This window comes from Tachysurus fulvidraco, chromosome 13 (genome assembly GCF_022655615.1).
Source record: "Tachysurus fulvidraco isolate hzauxx_2018 chromosome 13, HZAU_PFXX_2.0, whole genome shotgun sequence".
NCBI lineage: Eukaryota > Metazoa > Chordata > Actinopteri > Siluriformes > Bagridae > Tachysurus > Tachysurus fulvidraco.
The window spans coordinates 23,619,840-23,633,616 of NC_062530.1; the positions used below are offsets into that span (position 1 = coordinate 23,619,840).

Consider the following 13,777-nt stretch of genomic DNA (forward strand, 5'->3'; position numbering starts at 1 on the left):
CTGATTAGAATTGCACTCGTCTTTTCAGAACTGCACTTTTATTTGGTGGAAACTCACATCAGGTTTGTAAAATGGACGGCTGTGTGGAACTGATACAAGTTCTTGTGTTCTTACGTTCTGGTTATTTTTAGTGAGGTACTGCACTAGAGATTACTGCAGGTTTTTGATGAGGGGTCTGAGGTCGAGAGATGGTGTTGGTCAGGGTGAAAATGAGAGAGAGAAAAAAGCATGATGTCCTCCTGAGTTCACCTGGCTGGAGATGTGATGAGTGTTGTCATGGTTGATATTAATGGACTTTTATACCTGGTACTGAGTGCTTAGTGTCTCCCTCTCTCCATCACTCTCTCTCTCACTCACTCTCGCTCTCTCTCCCTCACTCCCTCACTTGCTCCCTCCCTTGCCCCCTCACTCCATCTCTCTCTCTCTCCCTCTCTTGCTCTCTCTCTCTCTCTCTCTCTCTCTCTCTCTCTCTCTCTCCTTCATCCCTCCCTCAGTCACTCACTCACTCACTCACTTACTCACTCTCTCTCTCTCCCTCACTCCCTCACTTGCTCCCTCCCTTGCCCCCTCACTCCATCTCTCTCTCTCTCTCTCTCTCTCTCTCTCTCTCTCTCGTCTTCCTCGCCCTCCTTCCCTCTCTCCTCCTCCCCTTGTCTCTCTCGACTCTCTCTCTCTCATCGTTCTCTCGTCTCGGTCATCTCTCTCGAATACAATCTCTTCTCTCTCCTCTCCTCATCTTCTTTCTCCCTCTTCTATCACTCACTCTCTCTCTCTCCCTTGCTCCCTCCCTTTATCACTCTCTCTCTCTCTCTCTCTCTCTCCTCCATCCTTCCCTCAGTCACTCACTCACTCACTCTCTCTCTCCATCACTCACTCTCTCTCTCCCTGGCTCCCTCCCTTGCTCCCTCCCTCTATCACTCTCACTCTCTCTCTCTATCTCTCTCTTTTTCTTTCTCCCTTGCTCTCTCCCTCCCTCCCTCTCTTACTCACTCACTCACTCACTCACTCACTCACTCACTCACTTTCTCCCTTGCTCTCTCCCTCCCTCCTTCCCTTACTCACTTCCTCACACACTCACTTCCCCTCTCACTCACTCACTCACTCACTCACTCACTCACTCACTCACTCACTCACTCACTCACTTATTATACCATCACTAATGACCTGTAATCATTACACAACTTTTATTTACAATCTTCTCAACACACCCTGATGTTACAGTAAACAGAAGAGTTATGACTTCTCTCACTGTCTAATGGGGAAAGGTTTCCCTTTTGAGTCTGGTTCATCTCGAGGTTTCCTCCTTACAGTATGTTGTTTCTAGGCTAGTTTTTTCCCTCATGGCTGGTTTCCCTCATTAGAGAGTAATACACATCAGTCTATACACATTAAAGTGAACTTCAACTTTATTTATCAAATTGGAAAAATTTGTCAGAATTTTCCACTCAAATATAATTAAAAGTAATTAACTTGAAATATTGTGTCTGCTTTCTTGCAAGCCTTCTACATTCACACATTCATCCTTACAACGCAACATTTTGTTTAGCTTCATTAGATCACACAAATTTCCTTTCATTATTCCTGACAGTGAATGAATTTCAGCCTCTCTGCTGTTCAGACAGATTGGAACACACACCATGTTCCCTGAAAGATCGTTTTTTTCTGTAACAGCTCAAACCGGCGAGCAGCCACCCTGAGAATTGATCTGCAATTACTGACAGGCCGCCTGCAGTTTCTCTGAGAAAACACTCCTCACGCTGAGAGAGAGAGGTAGAGAGAGGGGGGGGATATAGATATATATATATATATATATATATAGATATATATATAGATATAGATAGAGAGAGAGAGAGAGAGAGAGAGAGAGAGAGAGAGAGAGAGAGGCTTTTTGAGAAGGATTGAAAGCCAGATAAAGAATTAAATGTAAGACATAAAGAGTGAATGTAAGCAAAAGAGAAGCAAAGACATAAATAAATAAATAAATAAAGAAAGAAAGAAAGAAAGAAAGAAAGAAAGAAAGAAAGAAAGAAAGAAAGAAAGAAAGAAAGAAAGAAAGAACACAATATAAGTGGTGTTTTAATGGCTTAATGCATTGGGCTACTGAAAAGAAAGTTCTCGTCCCATTTTCGAATGCTGGGACTCTTAGCAGGTCCCTTAACCCTCACCTGCTCAGCTGATAGTTTTCACTCTAGACACTTTTGCTTTGGTTTTGTGTTTTGGTCCAGGTGCTACACAACGCTGGTCTGCTTTCAGACTCACTTGATTCTGTCGAATTCCCGATGCATCACAAACACACTTAAAGAACACAACCATATTGACTCACTGTATGATTTGTTATTTTGCCATTATTATGTTCTACACAGTAAAGCTTGTCGCCTGTCTTTTCTGAATCCCAGAGCGTTCTCGTGCCCTTCATGCTACACGTGAGTCCTGAAAACTTTGTCACAGGTTACAAGAAAATTCTCATGCTGTAAATAAGGCTTGAAATTCCCAGGCTTGAAAACTCACAGGCTGTAAATGGCAGTCAGGTGATTCCACAGAGTAACAGATTTCATCTTTGGAATTGAAATTCTTGGAATTAATCTGTAATAAAGAACTGTAACTGAGAATGAGTTGAGTTCAGCGCCAGTTTCTTTTGCCATTTTTTAGGACAACAACCTCCAAATCAATACACAGTTGTCAGACTGTATATTTATAATTACACCCTCCAGTGTCACCTACATGAGGATGAGGTTCACTTTTGAGTCTGGTTCCTCTCAAGGTTTCTTCCTCTTCCTTCTAAGGGAGTTTTTCCTCACCACAGTCACCTCAGTCACCTCAGGCTTCCTCACTGGAGTTAAAGACAAACACATTTAAATATAAATTGCACTGAAGTGTACTCAGGTAATTGTTCTCCCTGTGGCTTGCTGGAGACATCGCAGGTCAGGATGTTACACATTGCACACAGCATCCTTACAGCAGCCATTAGGAAGATTTGCAGTTGCAAAAGTGTTTGTTTGATTTGTCATTCGTTCGTCTTTAGTAGCTAAATCCTGCTCAGGGTGCAGATGGAATCAAAGCCTATCCTAGAAACTCTTGAGTATCATGTAGAAATACATTGCGGATAAGACACCAGTCTATTTAACATATCCACATACAACCAACTGTTAAAGTATTAGAAGAAACTTTGTAGAGCAGAACCCTTATGTAGAGCAACTTCCACAAGCGCTTTGTGGTCTCCATGGAAACTATCCATGCTAGTACAAAAAGGTCAGGGTGTAAGAATACCTGCATGTCAAAACCTCTTAGAAATGGATTAGTCTGAACCACAAGCACTCTAAAAAAACAATTATTTTTTCTTATTTTAAATTCAGTGTAGGTTTAGGGCTCATTTGGAGGTAGATCTTCAGGGTTGTGACCTCACATAGATGAGTCTACATACCTGTCTGTCTGTCTCTCTGTCTGCTTAGATACTAGTAGAAAAATAAAAATACTTGGTTCAGAATTATATCTAACAGCATTTCTGAATTTTTAGATTGTAAATAATCTGAATTAAATCTTTTTTATCACCCCTAAGTGAAAATGTCCAAAATTGGGCACAAAGTGATAATATTTTGTGTGGCCACCATTATTTTCCAGCACTGCCTTAACCCTCTTGGAGTTCACCAGAGCATCACAGATTGTCCTCTTTCACTCCTCCATGATGACATCACGGAGCTGGAGGATGTTAGAGACCTTGCGATAATCCATCCTTTTGAGGATGCCCCACAGATTCTCAATAGGGTTTAGGTCTGGAGACATGCTTGGCCAGTCCATCACCTTTACCCTCAGCTCCTTTAGCAAGGCACTGGTCATCTTGGAGGTGTGTTTGAGGTCATTGTCATGTTGGAATTCTGCCCTGCATCCCAGTCTCTGAAGAGAGGAGATCATGCTCTGCTTCAGTAAGTCACAGCACATGTTGGCATTCATGGTTCCCTCAGTGAACTGTAGCTCCCCAGTGCCGGCAGCACTCACGCAGTGCTAGACCATGATACTCTCACCACTATGCTTGACTGTAGGCAAGACACACTTGTGTTTTTACTCCTCATCAAGCTTCCTTCTGGGATGACAGCCATGCAGACTAATTTGATGCAGAGCACTGACAGGCTGACCCCCCCAACCATTCAACCTCTGCAGCAATGCTGGCAGCATTCATACGTCTATTTCCCAAACACAACCTGTGGATATGACATTGACCACGTGCATTCAACTTCTTTGGTCGACCATGTCGAGGCTTGTTCTGAGTGGAACCTGTCCTGTTAAACCTCTATATGGTCTTGACCACCGTGCTGCAGCTCAGTTTCAGGGTCTCGACAATCTTCTTGTATCCTACACCATCTTTATGTAGAGCAACAATTTTTTTTCAGACCCTCAGAGAGTTCCATGTTGAACTTCCAGTGACCAGTATAGGAAAGTGAGAGTTATAACACCAAATTTAACACACCTGCTCCTCATTCACACCTGAGAACTTGTAACGCTAATGAGTCACATGACACCAGGGAGAGAAAATGGCTAATTAGGGGTGTACTCACTTTTGTGGCCAGCGCTTTAGACATTAATGAATGTGTGTTGAGTTATTTTGAGGGAACAGCAAATTTACACTGTTATACAAGTTGTACACTCTTTACATTGTAGTAAGTGCTGTTCAGTGCTGTCACAGGAAAAGTCACAGGAAAAGTCACAGGAAAAGTTATAATCAAATATTTACAAAAATGTGAGGGGTGTACTGACTTCTGTAAGATACTGTATGTATCCAGTCATGTGACCAAAACTGATTTGGATATTTATTTTTTAAAATCAATGATAGAGCCCATGCAGGTGATGCCTGTCATAAAGGATCATGATGTTTCATTAAGCTCTGAGCTTTTGCCCATATTCAGGCCTCATGGTTTATAAGTAACGGTCTGGTGCATCTGCTTTTTTTGTTCTAACTCTACGTGTGTGTGTATGTGTGTGTGTGTGTGTGTGTGTGTGTGTGTGTGTGTCCAGCTTTACTAATGAGTCCCTGACGCCCCTGCAAAGCCTGCAGTGAAACTCCAGAACAAATGAAAATCCTTTCTCCATTTTAAAAACAGCCTCCTTAATGGTGTCTCTTTGTCTCCTCGGGCTTATAAGGCGAAAAATCATTCGACATTAAAAGGAAGCTATAATGAGAGCGATCCGGAGGTGGCGGGACTTTTGGTGCTTAGCATTTTAATAAGTAGAAAATTGGCAGGGAGAATATCGATGACCTCACAGGTGACACTCCGACATTGTGAATGATTAATTACCCAGAATGCATTAGGGTGGCGGGCTTGTTAGCAGGATGGGTGTGGCAGGATGTCTGTTGATGATTATATCAATATTACAGTTTCTTTTTTTTACCACCGCTGTCAAATAACCAGAGCCCCAGCAATTAAGAGGAAACTAATGAGATTTCTGAAGGTTCTGTTAAACAACAGAGAGAGAGAAAGAGAGAGAGAGAGAGAGAGAGAGAGAGAGAGAGAGAGAGAGAGAGAGAGAGAGAGAGAGTAATTAAAAGAGCTCAGCGATTCAGGATCATCATCCTGAGCAATGCATTATGGGTTTAGTGTACACTGGGAAACTGGATCAGACTTATTAATGAATGCAGTTTGGTTTAGAGCTCAGGATGTTTGTTGTTCAACACATTTGATGTGTTTGTACTGAAATATTCGATATCGTTGAGACGCGGCACTCAGTAACACAGTGCTGCCTCTGTAGGTGACACAGAGACTTTCTGGACTGGGTTATAGCAGAAAATGTTAATTCTTTATCAGTGAATACAGTCTTACTGATTTACTGGTTCATCAGTCTGAAAACTGTGGAGGAAATACTTAGAAGCAAATACAGCAGTTACTTATTTCAGTATTTAAGTGCTAATTTAGAGGTAGGTCTTTAGACTACGTGTTTGAAGACAGACAGTGACTCACATGTATCATCCAGGGTTAAGTTTAAACTAATACAATTAACTCAAACACAGAGAATAAGAAACATTTGGGTCACACAGGACACAAACACAAGTGACAGAATTGTGAATCGCAGCCTTTATACACACACACACACACACACACACACACACACACACACACACACACACACACACACACACACACACACACACATGCACACACACATAGCAGTGTGGTTATTATACGTGTGACAGTTATGGATGCTGTGTGTGTGTGTGTGTGTGTGTGTGTGTGTGTGTGTGTGTGTGTGTGTGTGTGTGTGTGAGAGAGAGAGAGAGAGAGAGAGAGAGAGAGAGAGAGAGAGAGAATTTGTAATCTACCCAAAAAAGCCTTTAGCCAGATGAACTAAAATAAAATCTGCTGATCTAATAAGCTTTGCTGATGTAATAGGGTCTCAGTCTGCTCCATTTTTATCATAATTATTACACCTAGAATAGAAAATGTGAATTTGTGTGTTTTTAATAATGTTCCCTTGTTCATTTGTGTTTAATTTGTGCAGATATGACTCAAATTTGATTTTCAAAATAAGTGAAAATAAGCTACTTCAAGTTGAAAACTGGGTGCACATATGAGCACAGGCACACACACACACACACACACACACACACACACACACACACACACACACACACACACACACACACACACACACACACACACAGCATTGATAATCCGATAATACACAGCATCCCTCACTAAAGATAAAAGAGAGATTGTAGCCAAATCACGTCATTAACTTTCATAGTGCACTAAAGACGTATATCTCCAGTTAATTCCGGATTCCAGTCTGGGATTTTCTACACAGATGTCACTTCACCTTAGAAAAAAAAAAGATTATGCTAGTCTTTTGTGTCTATCAGTGTCCCTATTCACATATTCCTGAGTCACAATCGGAATCATGGACGCTTCTGGTATACTTTGTGATCCCTGTTTTTTTTTATTTATTTTTTTTTTATTGTTTTCCAATTGAAATGTTATTTGGCCCTAAAGTGGAACACGAGCTAGCGTCTCATCTTCAGTGCCGTGCCTCTACGACCGCTGTGGGACACCATGTGATACAAACACCAGCAGGCTTGTAGAAAACACAACCTGCTGCAAACTCTGGCCATTTTATTGCTGTCTGGAACTGAAATGACCTCAGTGGAGACATAAAGAAATGAAACTAATCCAATAAGGTGAGACTTGCCCCTAGTAGGGTAGGTAAGTGAGTTTAGCATGGATTTCCTTAAAATATCATGATTAAGAAACCTACTGTAAGCTAACCAGCTGTCTAATATAGCACTGTAGAAATGTTAGCTGAAAGTAACTACAATACAGCTTAGCATGGGTTTGTTACCTCTTTTACACTAAATTCCTAGTTAGATGTGCTAATACTTATACAACATTAGATAAACCTGCTAGCCAACATTAGATAAACCTGCTAGCCAACATTAGGTGACCTGCTAGCCAACATTAGATAAACCTGCTAGCCAACATTAGATAAACCTGCTAGCCAACATTAGGTGACCTGCTAGCCAACATTAGATAAACCTGCTAGCCAACATTAGGTGACCTGCTAGCCAACATTAGATAAACCTGCTAGCCAACATTAGATAAACCTGCTAGCCAACATTAGGTGACCTGCTAGCCAACATTAGATAAACCTGCTAGCCAAAATAAATCTTCTAGAAAACATTATCTAAATTAGCAAGTCAAAAAGATTAACAGCTACAGAGACCCAGGTCAAATTCTTCATTTCCATCTGCCCCAGTTGCCTGTGCTTATCTGTGTGTGTGTGTGTGTGTGTGTGTGTGTGTGTGTGTGTGTGTGTGTGTGTGTGTGTGTATATATAATAATGTGTATAATGTAGCGTAATGTAATGTACAATAGTTAACCAATGTTAAACAATTTATCCACCTATGTCTCTTCCTTCTCTCTCTCACTCCCCTCTCATTCTGTCTCGTTCTTGCATTCTCAGTTTCTTACACGCTCTCTCTAGTGTAGTGACAGGTGGCAGCTGAAAGCTGGGCATCTAACCGTTCATGATCTGTTGATTGAATTAGCTATTTCATATTAATTATTTTGTGCACACATGTAGGAATCTCTCTCTCTGTCTCTCACAAAGAGAGAGAGAGAGAGAGAGAGAGAGAGAGAGAGAGAGAGAGAGAGAGAGAGAGAGAGAGAGAGAGAGAGAGACACACACACACACACACACACACACACACACACATCAGCAGATGAGCAGATGGAAAAGAAAAACGTGACTGGGTGAATCTGGTGTCTCTGTGGTGTCTCTGTGGTCAGGTGGCTTCTAGCCAGCCAGCCGAGGCACAATTAATATCGTTAAAATGCAATACAATTAAAATACAATTAAAATCAGCCAAAGTATTTCTCTGTTGTAGCAAATACTCAAGGCTAAAGATTTTACTTCTCAAACTTTCTCAAGCTACTGCTTCAATGAGGCTGTCAGTGAACTTTATGGTCAGATCCTGAATCTGCAATTTAGTTCATTCATTTCGTTTAGCCGACACACTCCAGCTAATTTTGTCCAAAACGTCTTCTGATTTTCAGCTAACTCAGACCTTTCAGTAGTTCTGCTCTAGAGGGCTGATTGAAGTAGCGACCGATGAAGTTTGAAATAAAAAGAGATGAATATGATTGAATTAAAGTGAATGAATTAATGACCGATTATTCAGAAGGAAGCTCCTCGTTCAGGTCCCTCATCATTCAGATTTATCAATTTAATTTAATTAAATTTAATGTTATTTCATTATACAATTTCTCACATAGTACACACAGAAGTACTAATATATAAATCAATCCTTACTGAGCGAACCAGAGGTGGCAGTATTGAGGAAAAAGAAAAGATTAAAGAGAAAGAGTACTGAATACTGAGTACTGATGGATGTTGAGTACGAGCAGGACTTGAGCACAGGACAGTGATTATGATCCCAGCAGCAGGTCCAAGCTATCGATCTTTTTTTAGTTATCTGTCATATTTATTTCCGCATCAAAGCGTGTGAAAGCGTTCAGTGATTTATTGCAGGGATGCGAATGAAGTAAACCCTGCACCAAGCCTCATTTAGATCAACACAGATCCACAGTCTGGCAGTGGAGACAGAGAGCCCTGTGTGGAATACAGGAAGCCAGAGAACGCCGTGTGATACAATGAGCGCGAGAGAGAAAAAAAGAGGGAAAGAGAGAGAGAGAGATACGCCTGGCTCCTGATTCCGTCTTCCTCCGTCTCTATTTCAGCCTCTAATTGGCCATCATAAACAAAACTGTTTTTTATACACAAAAAAAAAGAGCAGAAGAAAAGCGAGACAGAGCTGTGCTGTGCAGACTGACGATTTATCTGTTCCTCTGTAAGAGATAAATCGTCAGTCTGCACAGCACAGCTCTGTCTCGCTTTTCTTCTTTTCTCTGCACAAACACAGAGAGTAAATTTCATTTATTTTGTGTAACAAAAACACTTATTGACTTGCTGGTGGTCAAAAGCATCAGTAGAGTTAAGGAGTCAATGTGGACACCTTGTTAATGATAACAGCCCTGATGAAAGGTGGACTGTTTATCCAGAGATTCTTTCTTTTCTAGCATTAGTCTAATTGACGCAGCACACAGCGGCAGGTGTTCGGGTTGTAACACATTATAACACATATAACACACATAAAACACACCGTCTCCTGGCACTTCTGCTTGTTTGTTTCTACCTCAGAATTGACCACTCACCATTCAGGCTCAAATCCCATTCAGCACTTGGTTTTATGAGAGATTTGTCGTGCCTTGTGAATCCTTTCACCTTGCTGTTTATAGTATATTCCAGCTGAGAGTGAGACAGTCTGATCTTCTCACAGCAGGAACCACAATTTAATAGATTGCACTGATGTGTGTATGTGTTGTGTAGTGTGTGTGTGTGTGTGTGTAGTGTAGTAGAGTGTAGTGTGTATGTTGAGTATGTATGTGTTGTGTAGTATAGTGTAGTGTGTGCATGGGTGTGTATGTGTTTGTGTAGTTTAGTAAAGTGTAAAGTGTGTGTTTGTGTGTAGTGTAATACAGTGCATGTGTGTGTGGTGTCGTATTGTGTGTGTGTTTGTGTGTAGTGTATGTGTTTGTAGTATGTTTGTGTGTGTAGTGTAGTAGAGTGTAGTGTATATGTTTGTAGTGTGTGTGTGTGTGTGTGTGTGTGTGTGTGTGTGTGTGTGTGTGTGTGTGTGTGTGTGTGTTGGGTGTTTGGGGTGCAGTGTGTTTGTGTTTTTTCCCTCTGTTCATAACTTTACACAGAAATTTAATGGTTTAAGATAATCTATTTTTATAGACTTATAAACAAACACCTGGAGCAACACAGAGAGCAGAAAAGGGTTTGATGTCGTCTACTTTGACAAAATAGAAATTTGTGTTGAAAAAAATAAGCGTTTTGTTTGTTTAGAAACTCCTCTGTGAAATCTTGTCCAGGGTTCTAGGAAAAGACAAAAAAATACTTTTTTTTGCTTTGATTTTTTCATCTCCATATTTCTGAGCAAATAAATTGAGAGCTTTAATAAAAAAAAAAAACATCCCAGTACCACTGGACACCCCGAGCGTGTTATAATGTGCTTTTATTTTCTTAAAATGCTCATTACCATTAAATTAACACACAGTTTCTTACAGTGACTTTTGCAATTCTTGTATTTTATATGATGCTGTAAGAAGCTGTGGTTTTTACATGATGTTAAACATGACCCGTGTGTCTGAGTGACTCAGAGTCCAGGTCTGGATGTGTGGATGGAGTGGGAATAAAAAACAGTATAAAAAAAATACACAACAGACAAATTGAAATATGTTTGAAGGACAAAAACAGAAAGGAATAAAGGAAAACGGGATAGAAATATTTTCCTCCTAAGGTTCTGTTGTGGCATGTAGTAGACAGGCAGCATGAGACACTCAGCGTACCCCAGGCCACAGCCAGCGAGTGTGACTTCTTAAAGCTGCAATATCTCGAGCTCAAGCGTTTCCTTTCTTTTAGCTCTCGGGTGCCGGAGTAGCGCTCTTAGTGGAGGTGGAAGTGCCTTTAGTTTTGATGTGACTGACAGATCCTTTCTTTACCGCAGACCTTTTGTCTCGCTTTTTGGAAAGATTTGACAGCTTCCTCAACATCACTGCAATCAACACACAAACACAAAACACTAGAATAACAAATAAAACTCTCATAGCTTTTCAGCTAGCTTAGATATTTATATCATTGGTTTATAGCAGTGTTGTTGTTTTTTACATCACATTAAAAATTTGTTTGTAGTTTGATAAGGAATTGTCTTGGACATTTTTAATAATGACATGAAGTTACACAAAATGTTTCATATGAAGTCTGCTGGAGAGGTTAGATAACATTACAGTGGCTAGCTAGTTGGCTGACTGGCTAATCTGGTCTAGTCAAGTTTGTTCACGGACTAAACACAAAAGAATAGCATCTCGCAACGTGTCATGAGTCCATTTATTTATTTATTTATATTCCAGTGTAGGATAAATCAGAATCAGGCTTTCTTTACTGTATGCACTTTATTCAACTATTCCTATCCATATTCATATACTTGTCAAGATGTATGATGAATATTTTTAATAATTTGTATTTTTTTATTTATTTATTTTTTCTCTTCTGTGCAGCTAATTCCATTCCATTCCATTTCTTTTTTTTTCTGTTTTTTTTTTTTAATTTTGACCATCGTTATTTTTATTTTTCCAACACAGACGGTCATAAAAAGCACCTGACTTCATGCCATACTGTGTTTGTGTATTTGTCAAATATAATCTTTGTTTCAATTTGCAAAAATCTGCTTCAGGAAAATATACTGTGAATGTAATTGCAGCTCTGTATAACTTTAATCGAGGAAAAAAGCGACAATCCTGCACATTGTAGGAAGTTTAATGTTCAAGTCTCTCACATGATACGAACACAGAAAGGAAAAACTAAAAATGGGAAAAACTAAGAAATGCATATCGAGCTTAAACATCTTATTACCATACCTTCTAGCTCTGGATGACTTTTTTTTAAATCCCCATCATGCACTGCAGAATACTGAAGCTCCTCGCTGTCATTAGCGCCTGGGTTAAAAACACAGCACCTGCTTAACAATTATTTCCACAGAACTTTACTAAAAAACAGGTCAGAAAAGAGCTACACACTCACGAGACACGCTCAACACGATGTAGCTCTGTCGGCCTTTCAGTAAAGTGCTGACGGGATCCATGCTGTGCTCCGTCTCCATCTCCATCAAGTGCATCAGCTCACCAGTTCGGTCCAGCAAGTCCACTTGTACTATTAAGACACATTCATTAGTATTTTATTTCCTCTCTATAGTAATCTGAGGTTTTATATAGGCAGAGATTTAAAAAAGAGAACCTTGTGGATCCAGTTTGCATTTTTCTTTTAAACACTGGATGAAATTTATAATCCGGCAGTTGAGGTTGAGGAGCTCAGCTCTTTTCTCTGAAGGAAAAAAAATATTTATTTATTTATTTATTTATTTATTTATTTATTTATTTATTTATTTATTTATTTATTTATTTATTTATTCTTTTTATCTGTCTGTCCTTTTTCTGTAGAACTTTCTTACATACGCTTATAGAGAGCCTGGAGTCAGGGCACAATCACACACACACACACACACACACACACACACACACACACACACACACACACACACACACACACACGATTTAAAGATGCCAATTAGCCCACTATGCATGGGGAGGAAACCAGAACACCTGGAGGAAATCTCTGGTGCTAGAATCAAACCCACCAGCGCTGTTGTGTTAATTGTACAGTTAAGGTTCACTGTTAAGGTTAGCACTGCCAAGCTAACACTGCTGGGCCCTTGAGTTTTCTCTCACTAAAACAAGCGGTTAATAAGAAAACAATTTCTTTATTTGAAAACTGTAAGGGAATTTTACATTTTTAAATTAATTAATTAATAATAATAATAATAATAATAATAATAATAATAATAATAATAATAATAATAATAATAATAATAATAATAATAATAATAATGTAATTGTAAAGACATCACACATGTGGTCAGTAACACACTGTTTTCTTTATTACAATCGCTCCAGATTTAACTTTTAACCCAAAACATCAGATGATTTCACTCCTTAATTTATATCACATTTATTTTCTTCATTCATTTGTATCATCTTATTAACTTATTAATGAGTGTGTTTTCAGGTAATAATATGGTGACATTGACATCACGCCTTCATCGGTGAAACAAATTGATTAGCATTTTTGTTATTTACTGCTAACATCCCCACTTTTTTGAGAACATGATCTATTTAATGTCATTGTAGAGATTTGTGCAGTGATTTAATTTGAAACTTATTTCCTGGCTCTACAGCACAGTTACATCTCTGTAACACTGAAGCTTGTTGAACAGCTTGCTGGCTCTATCACTCACCTCCAAGTATCACAGTCACAAACATGTCTGATGGAGTCTGATGACTGAAGCCTAACTTCTTCGATCTGATCTCATAGATGTTTAGAAGGTTCTTGTCTTCTGTTCAGATGTTCAGATGTTCAGTAGTCAGACAATCTCACATGGTGCTGCAGTGATAGATTAATGTTGTTGACGACAGACTTACATAGTGACAACTGAGGACCTCCTACAAGTTAGTATCTCTCTCTCTCTCTCTCTTTCTCTCACTGTCTCTCTCTTTCTCTCTTTCTCACAGTCTTTCTCTCTCACTCCCCCTTTCTGTCTGTTATTCTCTCTCTCTCTCTCTCTCTCTCTCTCTCTCTCTCTCTCTCTCTCTCCCTCTCACTGCCCCTCTCTGTTTCT

At 39.7% G+C, this 13,777-nt stretch overlaps 2 protein-coding genes across 3 annotated transcripts in view; one reads left to right on the top strand and one right to left on the bottom strand.

Moving 5' to 3' along the window:
• LOC113652280 (carbohydrate sulfotransferase 8-like) overlaps positions 1–13,777 on the top strand; it is a 76,029-nt gene that overhangs the window by 21,133 nt on the left and 41,119 nt on the right. The window lies entirely within an intron of this gene.
• LOC125146210 lies at positions 10,545–13,696 on the bottom strand. Of its 2 annotated transcripts, XM_047822540.1 has the most exons (5): positions 13,397–13,696; positions 12,340–12,426; positions 12,127–12,255; positions 11,964–12,041; positions 10,545–11,101 (listed from the first exon to the last, which is right to left on the bottom strand). In XM_047822540.1, the coding sequence occupies exons 1-5, from the start codon at positions 13,419–13,421 to the stop codon at positions 10,965–10,967; spliced, it is 456 nt and encodes a 151-aa protein (XP_047678496.1). In that variant the 5' UTR covers positions 13,422–13,696; the 3' UTR covers positions 10,545–10,964. The 2 variants fall into 2 exon arrangements, with proteins under 2 accessions (XP_047678496.1, XP_047678497.1); XM_047822541.1 differs by lacking the exon at positions 12,340–12,426.